This window comes from Chlamydotis macqueenii, chromosome 3 (assembly GCF_036417535.1).
Source record: "Chlamydotis macqueenii isolate bChlMac1 chromosome 3, bChlMac1.mat, whole genome shotgun sequence".
Classification (NCBI taxonomy): Eukaryota; Metazoa; Chordata; class Aves; order Otidiformes; family Otididae; genus Chlamydotis; species Chlamydotis macqueenii.
In genome coordinates, this window is record NC_141558.1 from 29,239,302 (window position 1) to 29,257,918 (window position 18,617).

Genomic DNA, 18,617 nt, shown 5'->3' on the forward strand with positions numbered 1-18,617 from the left:
TAATGAAAGAATTATTTTCCCTTAAATATTGATCATATTTTCTTAGGAGGATAAAGTCTGAGAATTTATATTATTTAAACTTAAATACAGGTTAAGTTTGTTCAGAGTCACTCAAATATTACAGTTATTATTTGCAAGGAAAATAATATCTTCTACCCTTAATGTTTTTTTTCCTCTAGCTACACGGGCGGTAGCTGTTATACTTCGTATTCATTGTGCAATAGAATTTAAACGCAGATGCCTTTGTTTGAACAATGTTTATCAACTACAGGACTAGAGACTTTGCACTAGAATCTGATAGTTCATCCCTCCTGTTGCACCCCTCTCTTTGGTCCAGATCCCAGTGACTATTATCAGAACTTATCACTGGTGGTGAGAAGTTACTAGCTCAATGGAATAACACAAGAACCTCTTTACTTCCTCCACTAAGCTGACAGAACAGTTGAAGGGACAATGCTTACACTTTCTTGCCAAATCATCCCTAATGATTACTTAACTCCTGGGTACATAACAGTCTATTTGAAGAGCAATTTGTGCATTTGGGATGCACCCCATATTATACCAAATAGTACGTTTTTCAAATAAGTAACAAGAGAAAGTCTTAATAGAGAGTTCTTGTGACTCTAAAACCTTTGTTATTTTAAACTACAGAATTTGATCACAATTATTTATTTTGAATATATCTAACATAGGGTTTAAGAGTAAAGCATAAGTAAATCCAGTAATTACACTAACTGCTTTAAAATGTAAATGCTCCTCAGAAACTACAGCACAAATAACATTTTAAGATACCAGAAACGTAATCTTCGCTATGCTGATGTATGTTAGTATGAATACTATGTAGTTCTGCTGGTCCAAAAATCTACAAATTAAACTAACATATACACAACCTTAACACAGAACGCTCATATTACTTAACAAAAGCAGAGAACACTTTTGAGTTACTGGGAAAACAATAGCTTCTCTAACCCAGAAATACCTGTTCTATTTATCCTTTTTTTTTTTTTTTTTATCATATCAAAGTTAACTATACCTATAAAAAGTTCCTTGGAGTACCATCTTTCAAAGACAGAAGATGCAATTGGTGAACTGTCAGTCCCAGGAACACATGCTGCTCATAGATCCCATTGGTTTTGAAGCTCCAAACAACAGCAGCTCCTGACTGTCATAGATACTGATCTCAAGATGGCTTCTATACCCCTCACACACAAAATCTGCTATCATTGGCATGCACACCAAAGTTTTATTCCTGATATCATGATTCTTTCTGCTATAAACTAACATAATCCTGGAAATATCAGGCAAAATGAACCTCTGTGCAGCTGGACAATAGAAAGCATAGAAAATGTTTAAATATTACTAGAACACTTTTAATGGTTGGAAGAACATAGTTGTTAACTCAAAAGGGAAATTTAGCCTATCACAGGTAAGAATCTGGCACCAATAATTATAACCTTTTTTGCAAGGACAACAATATCCTATCTAAATTAACAATATGATTTTTTAAAAGCTAAAACTACTACATGTTTGGGAACTATACAGTAATCACTAAAGAGTTCATGTTGTAATTTGTACAAAGTATTTCTTATTGCTGTGAATCACAATCATCAGTAAAATTTTCACTATAAATATGTCCTTGTATGCAATCTCCTTGAAAAGTTTGCTTCTTATTTTTTTATGGAAAGAAGCTAGTCAGTATACCCTACTATCAAATATTACAGAATACTATGAATTAGTTTCTTGTGGTAATTTTTAGAATGGTTAGCAAAAATATTACCTGAAGTCATTAGGATTCTATTACATTTTTTGAGTTTTATATTTTAATGTCTTTTATGTCTGCTAATAACACAGAAAATACAAAGTGAAAAAATCAAGGTAAAATATTTCTGAAATGAAAATGAGGTGACCTATTTAAGCTTAATTGATCTTAGATTCATTTGACTAAGAGTGTATAATAAAATAAATGAAAATGTGAAGGATTTCTACTTAGTCAGGAACATTAAATTATTAAAGTAGCAGACTTTCTTTAATCTCACTTTCTGTGAAGGCTGAAATGTCACATCACCTGATCAACATCACTTCTATGCTCTTCAGATTCAGTATAAATATTTTTAATATTATATATGTTATAACACTAACAGGCTTACTGGATGTTACGTACATACATACATAAGGGTAGATTTAACCTTATGGTCTGTGATTTGTCATTCATTTACTTGTTTAAACTTTTTGTACATTATGACATATAAACCAGGATTTCACACTTCATCAATCCCATTTTCTTATAAATGAGCCATGGATGCTATAATATTGTGGACTTTTTATATATTAGAATGTGGTATGTTTTGCAGATGAGTAAAATTTATTCCTTCTCTTCTTTTTGAAATTTCTCCTCCGGACTTCAGTGTAAAAAAAGTACACCTGAGATATCATTTTTCCTCCACTATCACTGTTTTACTTACACCAAAAGAGATTCACATAAAAATTTGATCAAAAGTAAGCCACGTATTGATTTTCTCAAATTTCCTCATCAGTCTGCCTTGTTACGACACACTAGATGACAGATTTGAAAGCATAACGTTAACAAATGTTGATAGATTTTTTTTTTTAAGGTATCTACACAACGTTTAAAGAACAAAAAAATATGGTTTACTACACAGATACAGCATTTTAGTGAGATGAATACTAAGGATTATTGACCTGAGAACTAAATATTTGATTAAACAAAGTTAAAAGTCAGTATTTTCAAAACAGACAAAATATTTTTTCAATGTAACTGAACTAAGAAATGTTCATATTGGCAATATGGAACATATCTGTCTGTATCAGGAATATGGGATGTGTATGTGTGTGGACGTTTCTCAGTGTGTTGGTGAGTGTATTTTATAAACTTCATAGATGTTCTGGTTTTGTTAATGAGGGGGGGCCTAAGGTGGTAGCTTCTGTAGGAAACTGCTAGAAGTCGCTCCCCTTTGTTCAATGGACTCGGCCGGGCCTAGGGCAGACCCACTGCTGGCCAAGGCCGAGCCAATTGGTAGCAGAATGTTCCGTGATAACGCCTCTGCGATAACGTATTTAAGTAGGGGAAAACAGGAAAAAGAGGGGGAAAAGATGTGAAGCAGCTGAGTGGGGGGAGCAGAGAGGGGGAGGCGCGAGCCTCATGGGCCTTGCAGGCCTCACCCTCTGGCCTCCCGCCGGGCAGCCGACTGGGCCCAACTCAGCCCGGCCCGGCCCGGCTGCAAGAAGTGGAGAGGAGATGAGAAGTGAATAAGATGTAAAAAGGATCCTGAGAGGCGTCTGCCAGCCTGTTGTGAGGAACGGCTGCAGACACCAAGGTCAGTGAAGAAGGAGGGGGAGGAGTAATATGGCTCCTAGCCAAGATTCCCCTGCAGCCTGTGGTGAAGACCATGGTGGAGCAGGTTGTCCCCCTGCAGCCCATGGAGGTCCACGGAGGGGCAGAGATCTACCTGCAGCCCGTGGAGGACCCCACGCCGGAGCAGGTGGAGGCCTAAAGGAGGCTGTGCCCCGTGGAGGGCCCGCTGGGACAGCTGTTCTAGAGGGACTGCACCCCGTGGAAGAGATGACCCACGCCGGAGCAGTTTCACGAAGGACTGTGGCCCGTGGGAGGGACCCCACACTGGAGCAGAGGAGGAATGCGAGGAGTTCTTCCCCTGACAATGATACAGCGGCGTAAAACAACGCGTGATGAACTGACTGCGACCCCCATTCCCTTTTCCCCCCCCCGTGCCGCTCGGGAGGGGAAGGTAGTAGAGATAATGTTAAGCCCGGGAAGAGGGAGGGGTGGGGGGAGGTTATCTTGTTCCCTGTCTCATTCTCCTGCTAATTTTAGAAATAAATGAACAGTTTTCCCCAAGTCGAGTCTGTTTTGCCCGTGACGGTAACTTTAAGGATTTCTCCCCGTCCTTATCTCAAACCTTGAGCCGTTTTTCTTATATCATCTCCTCCTATTCTCTCGGAGGGTGGGGGGAGCGAGAGACAGACTGCGTAGTCTGGTCCTGATCAGGGCTGAACTACGACAATAGACAATAGGGTATGTGTATACACTATATATTAATTTACATATGTAGAAGTATACATGTCAGTATATTCACATACTCATTTTCATTCCTATATAGAAACTTAGAAATTAACAAGTGACATTTTCTTTAAAAAAGTTAATTTTATTTCGTTTACCTTTTTCCTTGCTATGACTTTAATGTACACAGAATTCCCACAGATTTTCCTAGATATCTTGCTTGCCTAGAAGTCTGTGTACAATGTAATTAGAGTAAAAAAATGCACCTCAAAGTTACAGATTATCAAAATGCTTTTGCTTGCAGCGCAGCAGTTTACACCTAAGTAAACCCAGAAGCAAGCCAGACTTGCATTAACACTTCTGTGTTCTTCATCAGATCACTAGGGACAATGACTGCTTGTGAAGAAGGTCTGGAAAGTTACCAAGTTCAAGCTTTTAGCAGTTACAGCTACAGTGCAAATTGTGGATCAGGGTTCAGTGCATTCACTTTGCATGAAATTCCATGCTAACCTACATAGCTAGCATCTTAACTATGTTAAAAGTATTTCCTTCCTTGATATAGCACACAGAACAAGATGTGTTTAAAATCAGCATATGATTACAGCTATTGAGAACAGGGAAACTAAAATGGGCTGAATAATAATGATATGTCTGGCAGAACTGATAAAAGACAAAGTTTAAAGTAATCATGAGAGTGATGGCAGCTCTAGTGAATGTAACAGATACAAATCAATATGATAAAACAGAATTAGAAGGCAAAAGTGTCATGTAATTTCAGCATTTTTCAGAAACCTTAGCACACACTGTTTCATATAATTGAATAGAACTTGATTAAGGAGAAAGATGGAAAAGCATTACATTATTATGGAAAATAGTGTGTAAAAACAATGAAAGCTCTAAATTTTCCTTTCTCCTAGAAGTCTTTTATTAATAACAACTGAATGCAAGCAAGAGAAATCAAAATCTGAAATTTGGTAGACCAAGATTTAAACAAAATAACACCACATATGAGGAACTTCGTAGCACGTTCTTAAGGATAAGAAATCCCAATTCCCTCAGACTCTTCTCATATGTGAGATGTTAGAACCCCTTAATCATCTTCATGGTTCTTCCCTGGACTCACTCGAGTAAGTCTATCTCTGTCTTGTACTGAGGCCAGAAATGGACACAGGACTCCAGACATGGTCTCACCAGTGCATGGAATCCTCCCTTGGCCTGGTCTCAAAACTTCCCCTAATGCAACCCAGGATGCTGTTTGGCTGAACGCAGCCCTTTGAGCTTGGTAGTTCAGCCAGCTTTCAGTCTCACTGTCCACTCGTCTAGTCCATACACTGCCAGCTTGTCTGAGGGGACATTATGGCAGAAAGCATTGAAAGCCTTACTAAGGTTGAGATAGACAACATCCACTGTTCTCTCCCCATCCACCAAGCCCTACATCTCACAGAGGGCTACTGGGTTCGTGAAGCATGATTTCCCCTTCATAGCTCCGTATCAACTATCCCTAATCACTCTCTTGTTCCTCCTTCCTGTGCTGTTACTTCACCAGGTGCCCAGGAATCAAGGTGAGGCTGACTGGTCTGTAGTCCTCTGGATCCTCCTTCTTGACCCTTCTGAAGACAGCAGACACATATACTTTCTTCCAGTCACCAGAAACCTCTCCTGATCACTATGACCTTTCAAAGATTGTCAGGAGTTGCCTTGAGATTACTTCAGCCAGCTCCCTCAATGTTTGTGGGAGCATCACCATATCAGGTTCAACAGACCTATGTATGACCATTTTTATTAAATGTTCCCTAACCTGATCCTCTTCAAGAGTCAGTCTCCCTTGCTCCTGAACTTCTCACTAGTCTCAGGGATTCCCAAAGGCCAGTCTTACCTGTAAAGAACTAGCCAAAGGAGGCACCCAGTACCCTGGCCTTTTCTATCCTTTGTCATCGGGTTCCCTGCCTTGATCAGCAGCAGGCTGCATTTTCCCTTATCTTACTTTTGCTGCTGGATAGCCTGTACAGAAGCCATTACTACAGAAATGCTCTGTAAATGTGCAGACCAATGCTTTCCAAATAACCCTGTATTTTTAAAAATGGGCTTATTTTTCAAGCTGGTAGTAGAATACATTTCAGCTCCATAATCTAAATCATAGGCACCAAGTGAACATATCACTATGTCTTCATAGATCTCCGGACACCTCTGGAAACTACCTCTAAATGAAGTTTCTTTCACTGTCTTCATGTTGAAGACCTTTCAAAACTCAGATGGAAGCTCTTCTACTATTATAACTTTGATGAAGGGAATATTCATATCAACATGAGCATGGTCATATTATGGACAGGGATATTAAGCATGCATACAAAATCTTGCAGTGTGCTAACAGACATTTTTATCTGATTAAGAACTTGGAGCATTCCTTCTGGTCCCATAAAAGCTTTTCTATAAACATGTATTTTTCTCAGAACAGATTTATTTACAAAATATTTGCCATAAGCAATGGTATGGCAGTTGAAATGCATACCTGGAGACTGGACCAAAAAAATCTACTTTTCTGCTAAACATATTCCATCTCTCATAGCAAGGTCCACTACAAGAGAGCTATTTTAAACTCTTAGAACTTGCTATAATGTATGAACTAATTGTCAGATGGGAATAACAATACTGAAACATATGAGAAGTATGTAGTACCCATCTTCCCTACAGCGCAAATCCTAGACAGTGGATCATCAGTCTTTTTTCAAAGTTTTAGTAATATGAAGTAATACTAGTAAGTACAGACATGTACAGCACGTTTAAAAGTTTGACACATTTCTTCTACTATGGATACTTAATATGGTGTATTAATGATCTTATTCATCCAAAAGCATTTCTCATTTGGCTTTATAATAGTTCTATTTCTTCCATTGAACAAGGCATAGATTTACTTATGCACCAACACAACAGCAACTATTACTTTTGGGGATGCACTGTTCTTCGTCTACAAAAAAAAGATCCAGTTATGGAAAAGACATTAAAAGATATTGCCTTTTAAGTCCCTGCGTACCTCATAACTTGTGTGTTCATGTATTTTGAACATATGGATGCTAGAGTCACGGCAACAATACCTGCTTCTTTTAACTCCCAAGCAACGTTCCACTCAAGGAGTGACCTAATGCCCTTTCCTGCTTTCTCAGGTAGGCTCTTTAAGAGGAAGGTCTAGGAGATAAATCTCTTATGCTTTCACAGGAAAAGTGAAAGGAAATATGTTTCAACTCTATTATTTTTGGTATATTTGGGCCTCCCTCTTTCAAAGAGGAAGCAGATGGTCATCAACTAAACTGTAGTATAAATTCCTATGATCTTGATGACTTTTAGGTGTCTTGAAATTGCATAAGCCAATAAATAGGATTAATACAGACCCCAAAGCATTCACTTGGTGCCAAGCAAGTTACAGGCACTGAAAGAAACACTTAGAAAGTATATGGCATAACCCATGGAAATATATTTCACACTGAAGGTATCAAAGAATCAGAGAAAAAAAAAAAAGAAAAAAGATATTAATAGATTCTGTTAAAACCTGAGACTAGTAATGAGAACTTTTTAAAGCCAGTAATTATCCATTAGATGTGGAGCTTGAGATTTATTTCCATGTTGAGTCATATCTTCATCATTTGGGGATCCACAGCAGTATGCTAAGACAACATGACCTCATGAGTGCAGCCACAGTATCAGGAGGTACTTCTGGCAGAAAGAATTTGATCTCTGTACTTACATATGCATACTGAGAATGAAATTTACATGGACAAGCATTCACAGGGAAACAACTTATTCTATACAAAGAAAATTATTTGTCTTTTGGCACCTTTATACATACCTTTCATAGTCTAGAATCCTTTTTAATTTTTCTACGTGATTTAAATCAATGAAACGAAACCATTATTTCCTACACAAATCCTCAAGCAAAGAATGAAAAGCAATAAAAGTTAAAAATCTCTCCTTGGCTTGACAGGTATTCATTCTGTATAAACTATTTCTGTAAAAGTACAGTGTAAAAATTACTATTTAATTCTAGAATTCATAGATGTTTGTGTGTTTAGTTTCCTGACTTTATTTCTGGAAGCGTTGTAATATTCTTACAAAAGTATTGTTTTTAAAAAAAAATGTAACCATCATCTGTCTTGTTTTGAGATAAGTGGCAAGCTAATTATATATAAAGATTACTATTTCAATAGATAAGATCATTTTTCTCTATGCTTATTTTACATTCAAAAATGTTACTAACCATACCCATATACTGTAACCACAGAGATACCTCCTGAATTTATATATAAGTATGATGAAAGCTACACTGGAAATTCTGAAAATTTTACTATAGTGAAGTGAAACTTTCAGTTGCTGACTGCCTACCAGCATTATAGCAGCCTCTAGCCTGCTTCTATATTGACCCAGCAGCCTCTGTGTCAGAATATGAAGAATGACTATCTGTGTCAGGTAGTGGCAAGTGCTGTAACCAATAAACAGGCTGCTGCCTGATTAATATAAATCTCTTTCAAACACGTGGCAACCTTGACAGACACTTTTATCTTCGTATAAAAATACCCCATCACCTCAAAAAGTTGTCTGAATAGAAATGAGAAACAGGCAACATCAGCTGATAGAGGCCAGCAACTGAATCCACTGCAGATATACTGTGACATCTAGGTATGACAGTATTTAAATTCATGAGGAGCTCCTTTATCATCACAGTAGTAGTGCCTGCTCATCCCATGTTTCAGTACAATACTGCTAATGTTCTTGTAAGGAAGAACCTAAAGTAGGGTAACAGGTAAAGATAAATGCTTAGTCACTAACATTTTACAAATTTATGTTTCTACAGATGAGGCTTGCACAGATAAAACCAAGATTACTAGAAGATTAAAAAAATTACAACATTTCAGGGTATCCGTCATTAAGTCTATACGTGAAGTTTATGTAGGCAGCAGATATAAATCAAGAACATTTGACCAGATTGTTTTCAAAAACATTTTAAGTCTCATCTGCATTTACTAATAGATGTGTTATGAAATCAGAATTACTATTTACTATGTAGGTTAAAAGTAGTTCTTGAGATACACTACTCAGGTGGATGTCTAAGAAAGTACCCTGACTTAATGAATGATAGATCACCATAACTGGATCATGCAGTTTTGTCTCCAGTAATTGTTGAATTTCCTCTCCTCTCAGCTGGTCAATAGTAGTAAATCATTTTGTCAAGTCTGTATTTTTCTCTTTAAAGGATGTAAGTGATGAAAATTATGATTATAAAGAGATGGTCTTTGAAAGAAAAATAGTCAAACAATATGAATCAAAATATGGAAAATGAGTATCTGATTCTTGTGAAGGAAAAGGCAGAACAGACTGTTCTATCAGAGATGTGTGTGTATTTCCTGTAGTGGGATGCAAGGATGACAGTCCTGTGAACTCTACTGATGATGTTATTTTGCTAGATGAAGAAAATAAATACCCAGAAGTAATAGCAGTAGTGTGCACCAGCTGGTTAATATCACTGAGTTCATCCAAAACATCTCATAAAATGGGGGCTGTTTGCTATGCAGAATTTGATCTGAGAATTCATCAGTTTTATTCCAGTCGTAGAACATGTTGCACATATTTGGCTTAACTCAAAGAATCAGCAGACTGATTTGATGTTTTGAGTCTCTGGCTGATGGATGAAGCAGTAACAGCCAGATATTCACTAGCAAGAGATGTTCGCATTTGAGCTTTGTGAGTGAACTAACAAACTAAGGAAAGATACCTGGATTTAGATGTATCTTAGTAGGTGAATGAGAAATTATTGAAGGACATAATTATCTCCACTGCTCCTCTGATGCTGAAAATACACCTGACAACTCTTCAAGACCTAGAGAGAACTGAAGCTGCACATGTAGAATCAGTTGTAAACTAATCTACGGGACAGTAATGACTCACTGTTTAATTCTATTTCAGCTCTGGTATGTTACTAATTACTGAACTCATGTCTGTGGCAGATACAGCAACAGTCTGGTGCTGCTCTAATGATGAAGCTTGTGTTGAGAAAATAGAAAGTGTTATTAAGGAATTGGCAATGAACAACATTCTATCATAATTATGCTAGGAAAGAGGTACTGACCTTAAATCTATGGAAGTATCAGTAGCAACATATGGTACAGGTGTGATATTAGACTATTTTTACTGAGACCCGAACAGCAGAACTAAGAAAGTGTGAAGAGAGAACATCTGTTGAGGTTGCTATCCTGACTACTGTTAAAGACTCTCCAGTGGCAATTAGTCCTCCTAGTCCATAGCTCAGTTTAGTCAAATTAGTAGTCAGAAGTATCCCCATAGCTGAAAAGATTTGCCTTTTCCAGACCTTTAAGGATAAAAATGTAGAAAAAACAAACAAACAAAAAAAAAAACCCAAACAAACCTCACATAAGAGAAAAAAAAAAATAACAACTTTGGCCCTGGACTGAGTCTGCAGCAAATTACATGACCACCAAAACCTCATTCAGTCTTACCAAAGTATTACATAGAAGACAAATACAACTCTGCAAATCATATTCTTAATAAAAGTGTACAAGCGGTTTTAGTGACCGAGAGCTGAGTAAATGCTAACCTTCCCATTATCCATATTCTGTATGAGGGTCAGCATCAGAACAAGTGGCACTGCTCAGAACAGAAGTATTAAATTTTCTAAATCAAACCACTACTGTAAATCAATACAAAATGAATGAATTATAAATGTTATCCATTGAGAATATCAGCAAACTAGCTGACACGATATTTGGGAAAATATACAGCTGTAACTACTTTCACTAACTGCATTTCATTCAGTATCGTTACTTACATCAAGAAGGAATATTACCTGTTAAGAATGCAAGAAAAGCTTATTCATAACCCCAAAAGACTAGTCTGAACAGGAATCAAATGTTCAGTAAAACTCATTTACCCAAATCAAAAAAAAAAATCAAGACTCCTTGCTTATTTCTTACACAGTTACTTTGAAAGAGTATATAAGCAAAAAACTCTGAAACTAACTGTAAAGAGGATGCCTTATACACATAGTATCTGTATAATACCAGATTTAGTAAAGTGAACAGGCCACAATGAAGGAACAATCTTCAAAATAAAACATACTTCTCAGTGATGACTTTTCTTCAAATATTTAGGCTTTTTTTTTTTGCTTCCCAAAAACCATCAATATAAACAGTGAGAATGGCAGAGATGTTGAGAGGCTTGTTACAGATAGTCTGAGTGAAAAAAAAAAAATCTAGATGCACAGAAAAGGAAGAACTTCAAAAATATGTGAACTAGGAAAAGAAAACCAAAGTCCCCATGGAGTAAGGCAAGTTATCTTTCTGCTGCTGACTAGCCAAGGAAGAAGGGAAGACTGGCATTGTGGTCAGAGATTGTACACTCTATGTTCAGCAATTTCATATGCCTCATACTAACAAAGCAAACTGAAAACCAAGCTAAAAGAAAGTGAAGTTTTCCTTACTGGATGCTGGGAAAGATGCTGGGAAAATTTATTTGGAGAGAAAAGAGTAATTTTCCAGTTACATATAAATGCAATTAAGAAAGGATGATGGATTAAAGCAAAAGAATAGAAGGTAGTATAGGAAGTAGAAGCCAACATTCTTAAGAAGAAAATTAACACATTTTGAGTATTCTTACCATTTTAAAAGCACTAACAATGAAAGAAGCTTGATATATGCATTATTCAGAATCTTCTTCTACTTACCTTGGGACACTTCCCCTGTATGAAAATCATGAGAAGCATGTTTAGATCGATGTTCCATAGACACAGCCAGGGCTGATGGAAGGTCATTGTCTAAAATCTCAGCAGGAAACATTTCAGACACTTCAGTGACAGTTTTCTTGCTTTGGGGGATAGCAGGTAAACAGGTGATATTGTTTATTCCATCAACACAGAGATACCCAGTGGAGCAGGACTGTATAAGGCAATCATTGTAATTAAGCTCACAGCTTCGTCCCTGAAAGAAATTTTTAAAAGCCATATTTGAAGGCAATTTGCGCATTTCATAGTCATGTCAATTCCAATTATTGCTCTCTTTTGATTCTAAAATGTTGTTTGCTTATTTTAAGCTGTCCACACTTTTGAAAGCAAATCTAATCATGTGGAAAATATTGCTTAATTAATTTAATAGTACAGTTGTATATTTAAAATTTTCACTAAACTATATTTTGACTCTTAGTATTACAAATTATCAATAATTTCCCCACAGATTTGTAATTGCAACGTCAAAGACAGTATTGGTATCAGTAATAAAAGGTGGTTAAAATTATCATCTTCAATTAGCATATAGTTATACAGAAAATTTTGTACAGTAGGCTTGGTTGTCTAAAAACCTATGTCAAGTTAATGCTCTTTCTTTCTGTAAACTGAAGCTCAGTATTTGTCGCCTATTATCACCAAATCTTCACAGAGCACCATGTTAATACATTAAGTTCACTGATTACTCTTAAAAAAGAAAAACATAGTGGCAGTTTCAAACTGGACCTGGCACTCACTTTTTATTTTTTATCAAGACTAACAATTCTTTGGAAGCCTGAAATATCTCCTAGTCAAATACTTAACATTTTCATATTGAGTGGTCTGTAAAAAAAAAGCAAGAAATAAATGCATTTATTTTACAGCAATAATTATGCGAATTAAATGCATTCTTGAAGTATGAAATAAATATCTACTGAAGCCAGGTCTGGGTTCATTTTATTTTCACTTCTGATGTAATGAACTAATGGGCTGTGTGAGGAGATACAGCTAACTTAGCAGGTTCCTACATATCTGGATAGCCACTTAAAATATGTACAGTGTCATCTCTGAAAGACATGCATCTCTGACAACACATCATCATGATATTATTTCTGACTGAAGCTTCTCCTGCAACTGGGGCACATGTAAGAAAATCCAAGTAAGTTCTATAGTGCTCAATAAGCATGTGCTCATTGCACACTTTCACTCAGACAAGACGCTAAAATAGTATCTCTTGTTTACATGGCTAGCTACTTACACAGAACTGGAAGCAATTTACATTTTTAAAGATCTCTATCAACTCTAAATCCATTAATTATATTAGGAAACAATAGGAGATGAAAGCGAAAAACAAATTAGTTTTCTTACAAACAGTTCAATTCACTCAGTGTTTAAAACAGAAGAGGGTAAATTGAGGTTTTTGGAGTGATTTAGATACATCTATGCTTGTTTCAATCAAGTTCTTGATTTGTTTTGGCAAGCAGATGAGCTATCTGGTAAATTCATGGCATCTTACAAAATCACTCACTATCAATATTCCAAAGCACAAAGGAACAGCAAGACAATTTATATGTCAAATTTCCATACAATGATAAAAATCCTCCTTGCTCTCTTCTAATTCCACACATGGCACAAATGATCACTTTGAATAAGATCTCTGTCCAATAATCTTTCTTAATCCTATAAAACTTACATTTCATGCTGACTTCTCCTGTGACAAATTAGTACATTTTTATTACTACTACATGTAATGGTGAAGCAAAGCAGCTCTGGATAACCTCCACTGTGCATGAAGGGTACATTAAACAGTATTAGATAAATTTGATAGCATTCAAATTGTCTCTAAATGCTTTAACAGTTCTCATGCAGGCAGACACTGCAGATTTGTATTTAAATGTAGGTGTCTATAGATGTTTCAATTTTAAAAGTAAGCATTTATTCCCTATACCACTGGCTATGCTTTTCTCCTCAAAATTTATGAGAAATGTTATGATCCATACTTTATGAGCCATACTTCAGATAGCATTACATACAGAGGATTTACTTAACATACACTGTAGCTTCAGATCCTTGCATGCTTATTTCTCTGGGAATTCAACTGATGCACCCTTGGATGCTCAGGGTTTGAGTTCCCACCAGTGTTTTTTAATACCTGATGGGAGGCTATAAGGAAGACAGAGCTAGACTATTCCCAGTGGTAGCCATTGACAGAAGAAGGGGCAATGGGCCAAAGCCATATAGGAAAAATTTTTCTGAATGTAAGTAAACACTTTTTCATTGTGCCAGTGACTGCGCACTGAAACAGGTTGCCCAGAGAAGTTGCGGAGTCTTTTCTTACAGATATTCAAAATCCAATTGGATGTGGTTGCAGGCAACCTGTTGTAGATGATCCTGCTTTGAGAAGGAAGTTGGACTATTGGACTACGTAAACTGCTGAGATTCCTTCCAACCTCAACTATTGGGCTACCCAGCATCTTCTTTAAAGTACCTTACTAAACTACTTGCTGAAACAAATTAATATCTTGACTGAAATGAATATGGGTATATATAAATTATTCCATGATCCATTCAAAACACAAAATCATAGAATGGTTAGGGTTGGAAGGTACCTTCAAAGGTCATCTAGTCCAACCCCCCTGCAAGGAGCAGGGACATCCCCAACTACATCAGGTTGCTCAGAGCCTCATCCAACCTGGCCTTGAACATTTCCAGGGATGGGGCCTCCACCACCTCTCTGGGCAACCTCTTCCAGTGTTCTACAACCCTCATTGTAAAAAAAACTTTTCCTAATATCCAATCCAAATCTACCTCCCTCTATTTTAAAACCATTACTCCTTGTCCTATTGCAACAGGCCCTACTGAACAGCCTCTCCCCATCTTTCTTGTAGGCCCCCTTGAGGTACTGGAAGACTGCTATAAGGTCTCCCCGGAGCCTCCTCTTCTCCAGGCTGAACAGCCCCAACTCTCTCAGCCTGTCCTCATAAGAGAGGTGCTCCAGCCCTTTTATCATCTTCATGGCCCTCCTCTGGACCCTTTCCAAATGGTCCATGTCCTTCTTATGTTGGGGGCTCCAGAACTGGACACAGTACTCCAGGTGGGGTCTCACCAGGGCAGAGTAGAGGGGGAGAATCACCTTCCTTAACCTGCTGGCCACGCTTCTCTTGATGCAGCCGAGGATGCAGTTGGCTTCTGGGCCGCAAGAGCACATTGCCGGCTCATGTTGAGCTTCTCATCCACCAGCACTCCCAAGTCCTTCTCCTCAGGGCTGCTCTCAATCCATTCGCCACCCAGCCTGTATTTGTGCCTGGGATTGCCATGACCCAGGTGGAGGACCTTGCATTTGGCCTGGTTGAACTTCATGAGGTTGGCACGGGCCCACCTCTCCAGCCTGTCAAGGTCCCTCTGGATGACATCCCTCCCTTCCAGCGTGTCGACGGCACCACACAACTTGGTGTCATTGGCGAACTTGCTGAGGGTGCACTCTATCCCACTGTCCATGTCGCCAACAAAGATGTTGAACAGGGCCGGGCCCAACACGGACCCCTGAGGGACGCCACTCGTGACCGGTCTCCACTTGGACATTGAGCTGTTGACCACCACTCTCTGAGTGCGGCCATCCAGCCAACTCCCTATCCACTGAGTGGTCTGTCCATCAAATCCATGTCTCTCTAGTTTAGAGAGAAGGATGTCATGTGGGACAACGTCAAAAGCTTTGCACAAGTCCAGGTAGATGATATCCGTTGCTCGTCCCTTGTCCACCGATGCCGTCACCCCATCATAGAAGGCCACCAAATTAGTCAGGCACAATCTGCCCTTGGTGAAGCCATGCTGGCTCCACCTCCTTGCTCTCCATGTGCGTTAGCACAGTGTGTGAGGAATTTCAGTGATGGTCCCTGTAGGGCCACTGTGGGAAATTACAAGCTGCACACAGCTGTGAGAACACGACCTTGGAGAGGGGAGCTATGAGGGCTGTTATCTTGGAGAGGGGAACTAGGAGGGTTGTTATTCAGTAGTATGTTGATGCTAGTCAGGAACGACTGTTAGCCAGCAAGGCACGTACTTGGCAGGCCTTGCTGCATGCGCTGGCCACGTGTGCATCAACTCCTGGTCAGTACTCTTCCACTGAATCTGCTGAGGGTATAAACAGAGGCGGTTCGGAGCGGAGAGAGAAAGGACCCAGAACATACTCTGCGAACAACAGGGGACGCCCTGAAGGTGCTGCGCCTACCTCCCTTCTCTGCTCTGACCCTGCTGATCTTCATCCTCCTGCTTGGCAGTGTCTTTGGCTTAGTCAGGTAAGACTCTCACAAAGGGAAAACAATATGCTAGTAACTGCTCATGCTAGGGACTGTAACTGCTTATACAAAGCTATAATGGAGCAATAAATACTGTTGTGCTTTTAAATATCATATGCTGGGTGAACTTTGTTCATAGGAATCCTATGAACCGGGTACACACGGTTTCCAGGAGAATGTGCTCCATGAACTTGCCAGGCACAGAAGTGAGGCTGACCAGCCTTTAGTTGCCCAGGTCTTCCTTGCTACCCTTTTTAAAAATGGGGGTTATGTTCCCTCTCTTCCAGTCATTGGGAACCTCACCAGACCGCCACGACTTCTCAAATACAATGGCTTTAAACTATCTGTAAAATACAACACTAAAAATGCCTTTGTGTTGTACTCTCAAGAGTTCACTCTAGCACTCGCTGCTGTGTAAAGGAGAGAACTTGAGACAGCTCACAGAATCAAATAATCCACTCCAATGAGTGTTCTATAATTTTCATCATTTCCCCTCTGTTTTCCTCACAGAAGATAAAATACTTGTAGAAGTGAGTCACATTAGTATTTGTACACTATTATGCAGAGGACTGACCTGGGTGAAATATGAAGCCAATGCCACACTCAAACTGGCCTTTATCCTCTCTCTATTATTCCCCAGAAGAATTTGAGAAAAAGATTACTTTATTTAGATAAAATCCCTGCCTCCACACAATCCTGTGTGGAATACTATAGGGATATCTTACATAAATAAGGAACCTACTGGTCCCAGAATGATGGTTTTGCACTATAAGCAAATAGGTGAGGAACAACAGAGAAGCTGGTAGAGCTAGTAGTCTCTAAATGTAAAATGTACGGGTACCTCTACTTTTTCTCATTTAAATCAACACCAGGAGTGAGTCCTAGTCAGAGAAAAATGAACTCAGGGATGCCTTCCCACTGCTGGCTTCAGATATAACGAGTCCTCTGAATCTAGTAAAGATTGATGGTTATATTGAGGTTAATGAGTTTACACAGAATCCTTTCTCCACATTTTGGATTGTGACCAATATGCAGACTCAGGGAACTCAACTTCTTATTCTGGAAGTGGATGCAAAATTCCTGAAAATAAGGAAGTTTCAGTTACTTATAAAAGCTAACCTAAACAGGCTTACACTATCTGGTGCCACATTTATACTACACAAAGAAGACAGCCCTTTCCTCACTTACTACTAATGACGGAGCACCTGGTATGATGAAGTCTGATTAGAATTGCAACTTCCACTCTGAGTGTTTAGGGGAGTGCATGTGGAAGGACTTAGAAATGTCCTGTGATAAAAGCATTAACAACAGTCTTCTGGTATTTTAGACTTGAACATATTATTGTTGTCAAGGCCCTGATCAGCCTCAATTTTCTGCAATCCATCTCTGCAACCTCTTATTTCACACTCAGATGTTTAGCAACCTGTGTTCAAGGTCAGCTCTGATACAGTGCAGCTGTACAACCTCAGATGAGCCTGCCATGAAAAGAGCTAAGCTGTGAGAAAGATGCATGAGAAGTCTCACCTGGGGCCTTCATACCTACATTTAGAAGCTGCATTTAAGCTCATGCCCTTGCCCTTAGTCTTTGACTGAGCTTACAATAAAGATAAGCCTTCCACAGTAAGCCTAGTACTTTGTTGATCCCAACCTTGCCTTGCTGCCTTGACTTCCTGGCTTAACCTTAGATCTATATGCCTTGTGATCATGGACTTGCCTGACAGTACCTGGACTTTTGGAAGAACTTTTTGGATTGTTACTGCAACCACTTGTTTTGCTTTGCTATCCTTGTTTGGGTACTGTGGGACTCCTCCCCTTGCCTGTAAGGTCATTGCCTCTGCCTGCCTTGCTGCTATCCTTGCCTCCTGGTCTACCTTCCCTTGTGGAGCAGCCCACTTGACACTTGTGTTCCCTGATATGCACTAGTATCTCCAGCTGTAAAGGGGATTCTCTTGAGAGAATGGACATGAACAGAGATTAATATGGTGCCTGAGAAGAACTGAAGACAGAAGGTCTTTTCACTTTTTAGGAAAACTTTTCTTCCATTTTTATTGCTTTGTTAGTTTTTCCCTCATTGACTGTAGATGCTCTAGAAAGGAGCCCTAAAGCTGGCTAAAGTCTGAAAAGTTACTAATTTCTTTCTTGATTTGGTTGCACAGAATCTATGAAGGTAAATCTAAATCTTACTTACAATAATCTATTCCTTTTATTTTACAGATTTAAATGCACCAAATAAATGGTGCATAGATATTAAAATAAGCATCACTGTCATAATTTATTTTAAAAAGGGATTCAAATAATGTTTTCAAGCTTGGAGTTGTAGCGATAAGAATTACTGAAGTAAAGCACATATATTCTTATATATATTATTCTTATTTTCTCTGCTTGTTACTGACTCCAGACTATTAAATTAAACTTGAAGTGTTATGAGGTGAAGCACAAACTCAAATTGTAGGTATCAACTGCATGTCTTCAGCTACAGAAAGAACTGGCACAAAAAAAAAGATAGTGGCAGCATGGAAACTACAAC

The 18,617-nt window shown here is 38.6% G+C and overlaps 1 protein-coding gene across 1 annotated transcript in view; it reads right to left on the reverse strand.

Moving 5' to 3' along the window:
- The window catches only part of EYS (EGF-like photoreceptor maintenance factor), an 827,426-nt gene that overhangs the window by 359,957 nt on the left and 448,852 nt on the right, over positions 1 to 18,617 (reverse strand). The window contains exon 31 of the mRNA XM_086745378.1: positions 11,763 to 12,015. Coding sequence (XP_086601504.1) covers positions 11,763 to 12,015 — 253 coding nt within the window. The remainder of the gene's footprint in view (positions 1 to 11,762; positions 12,016 to 18,617) is intronic.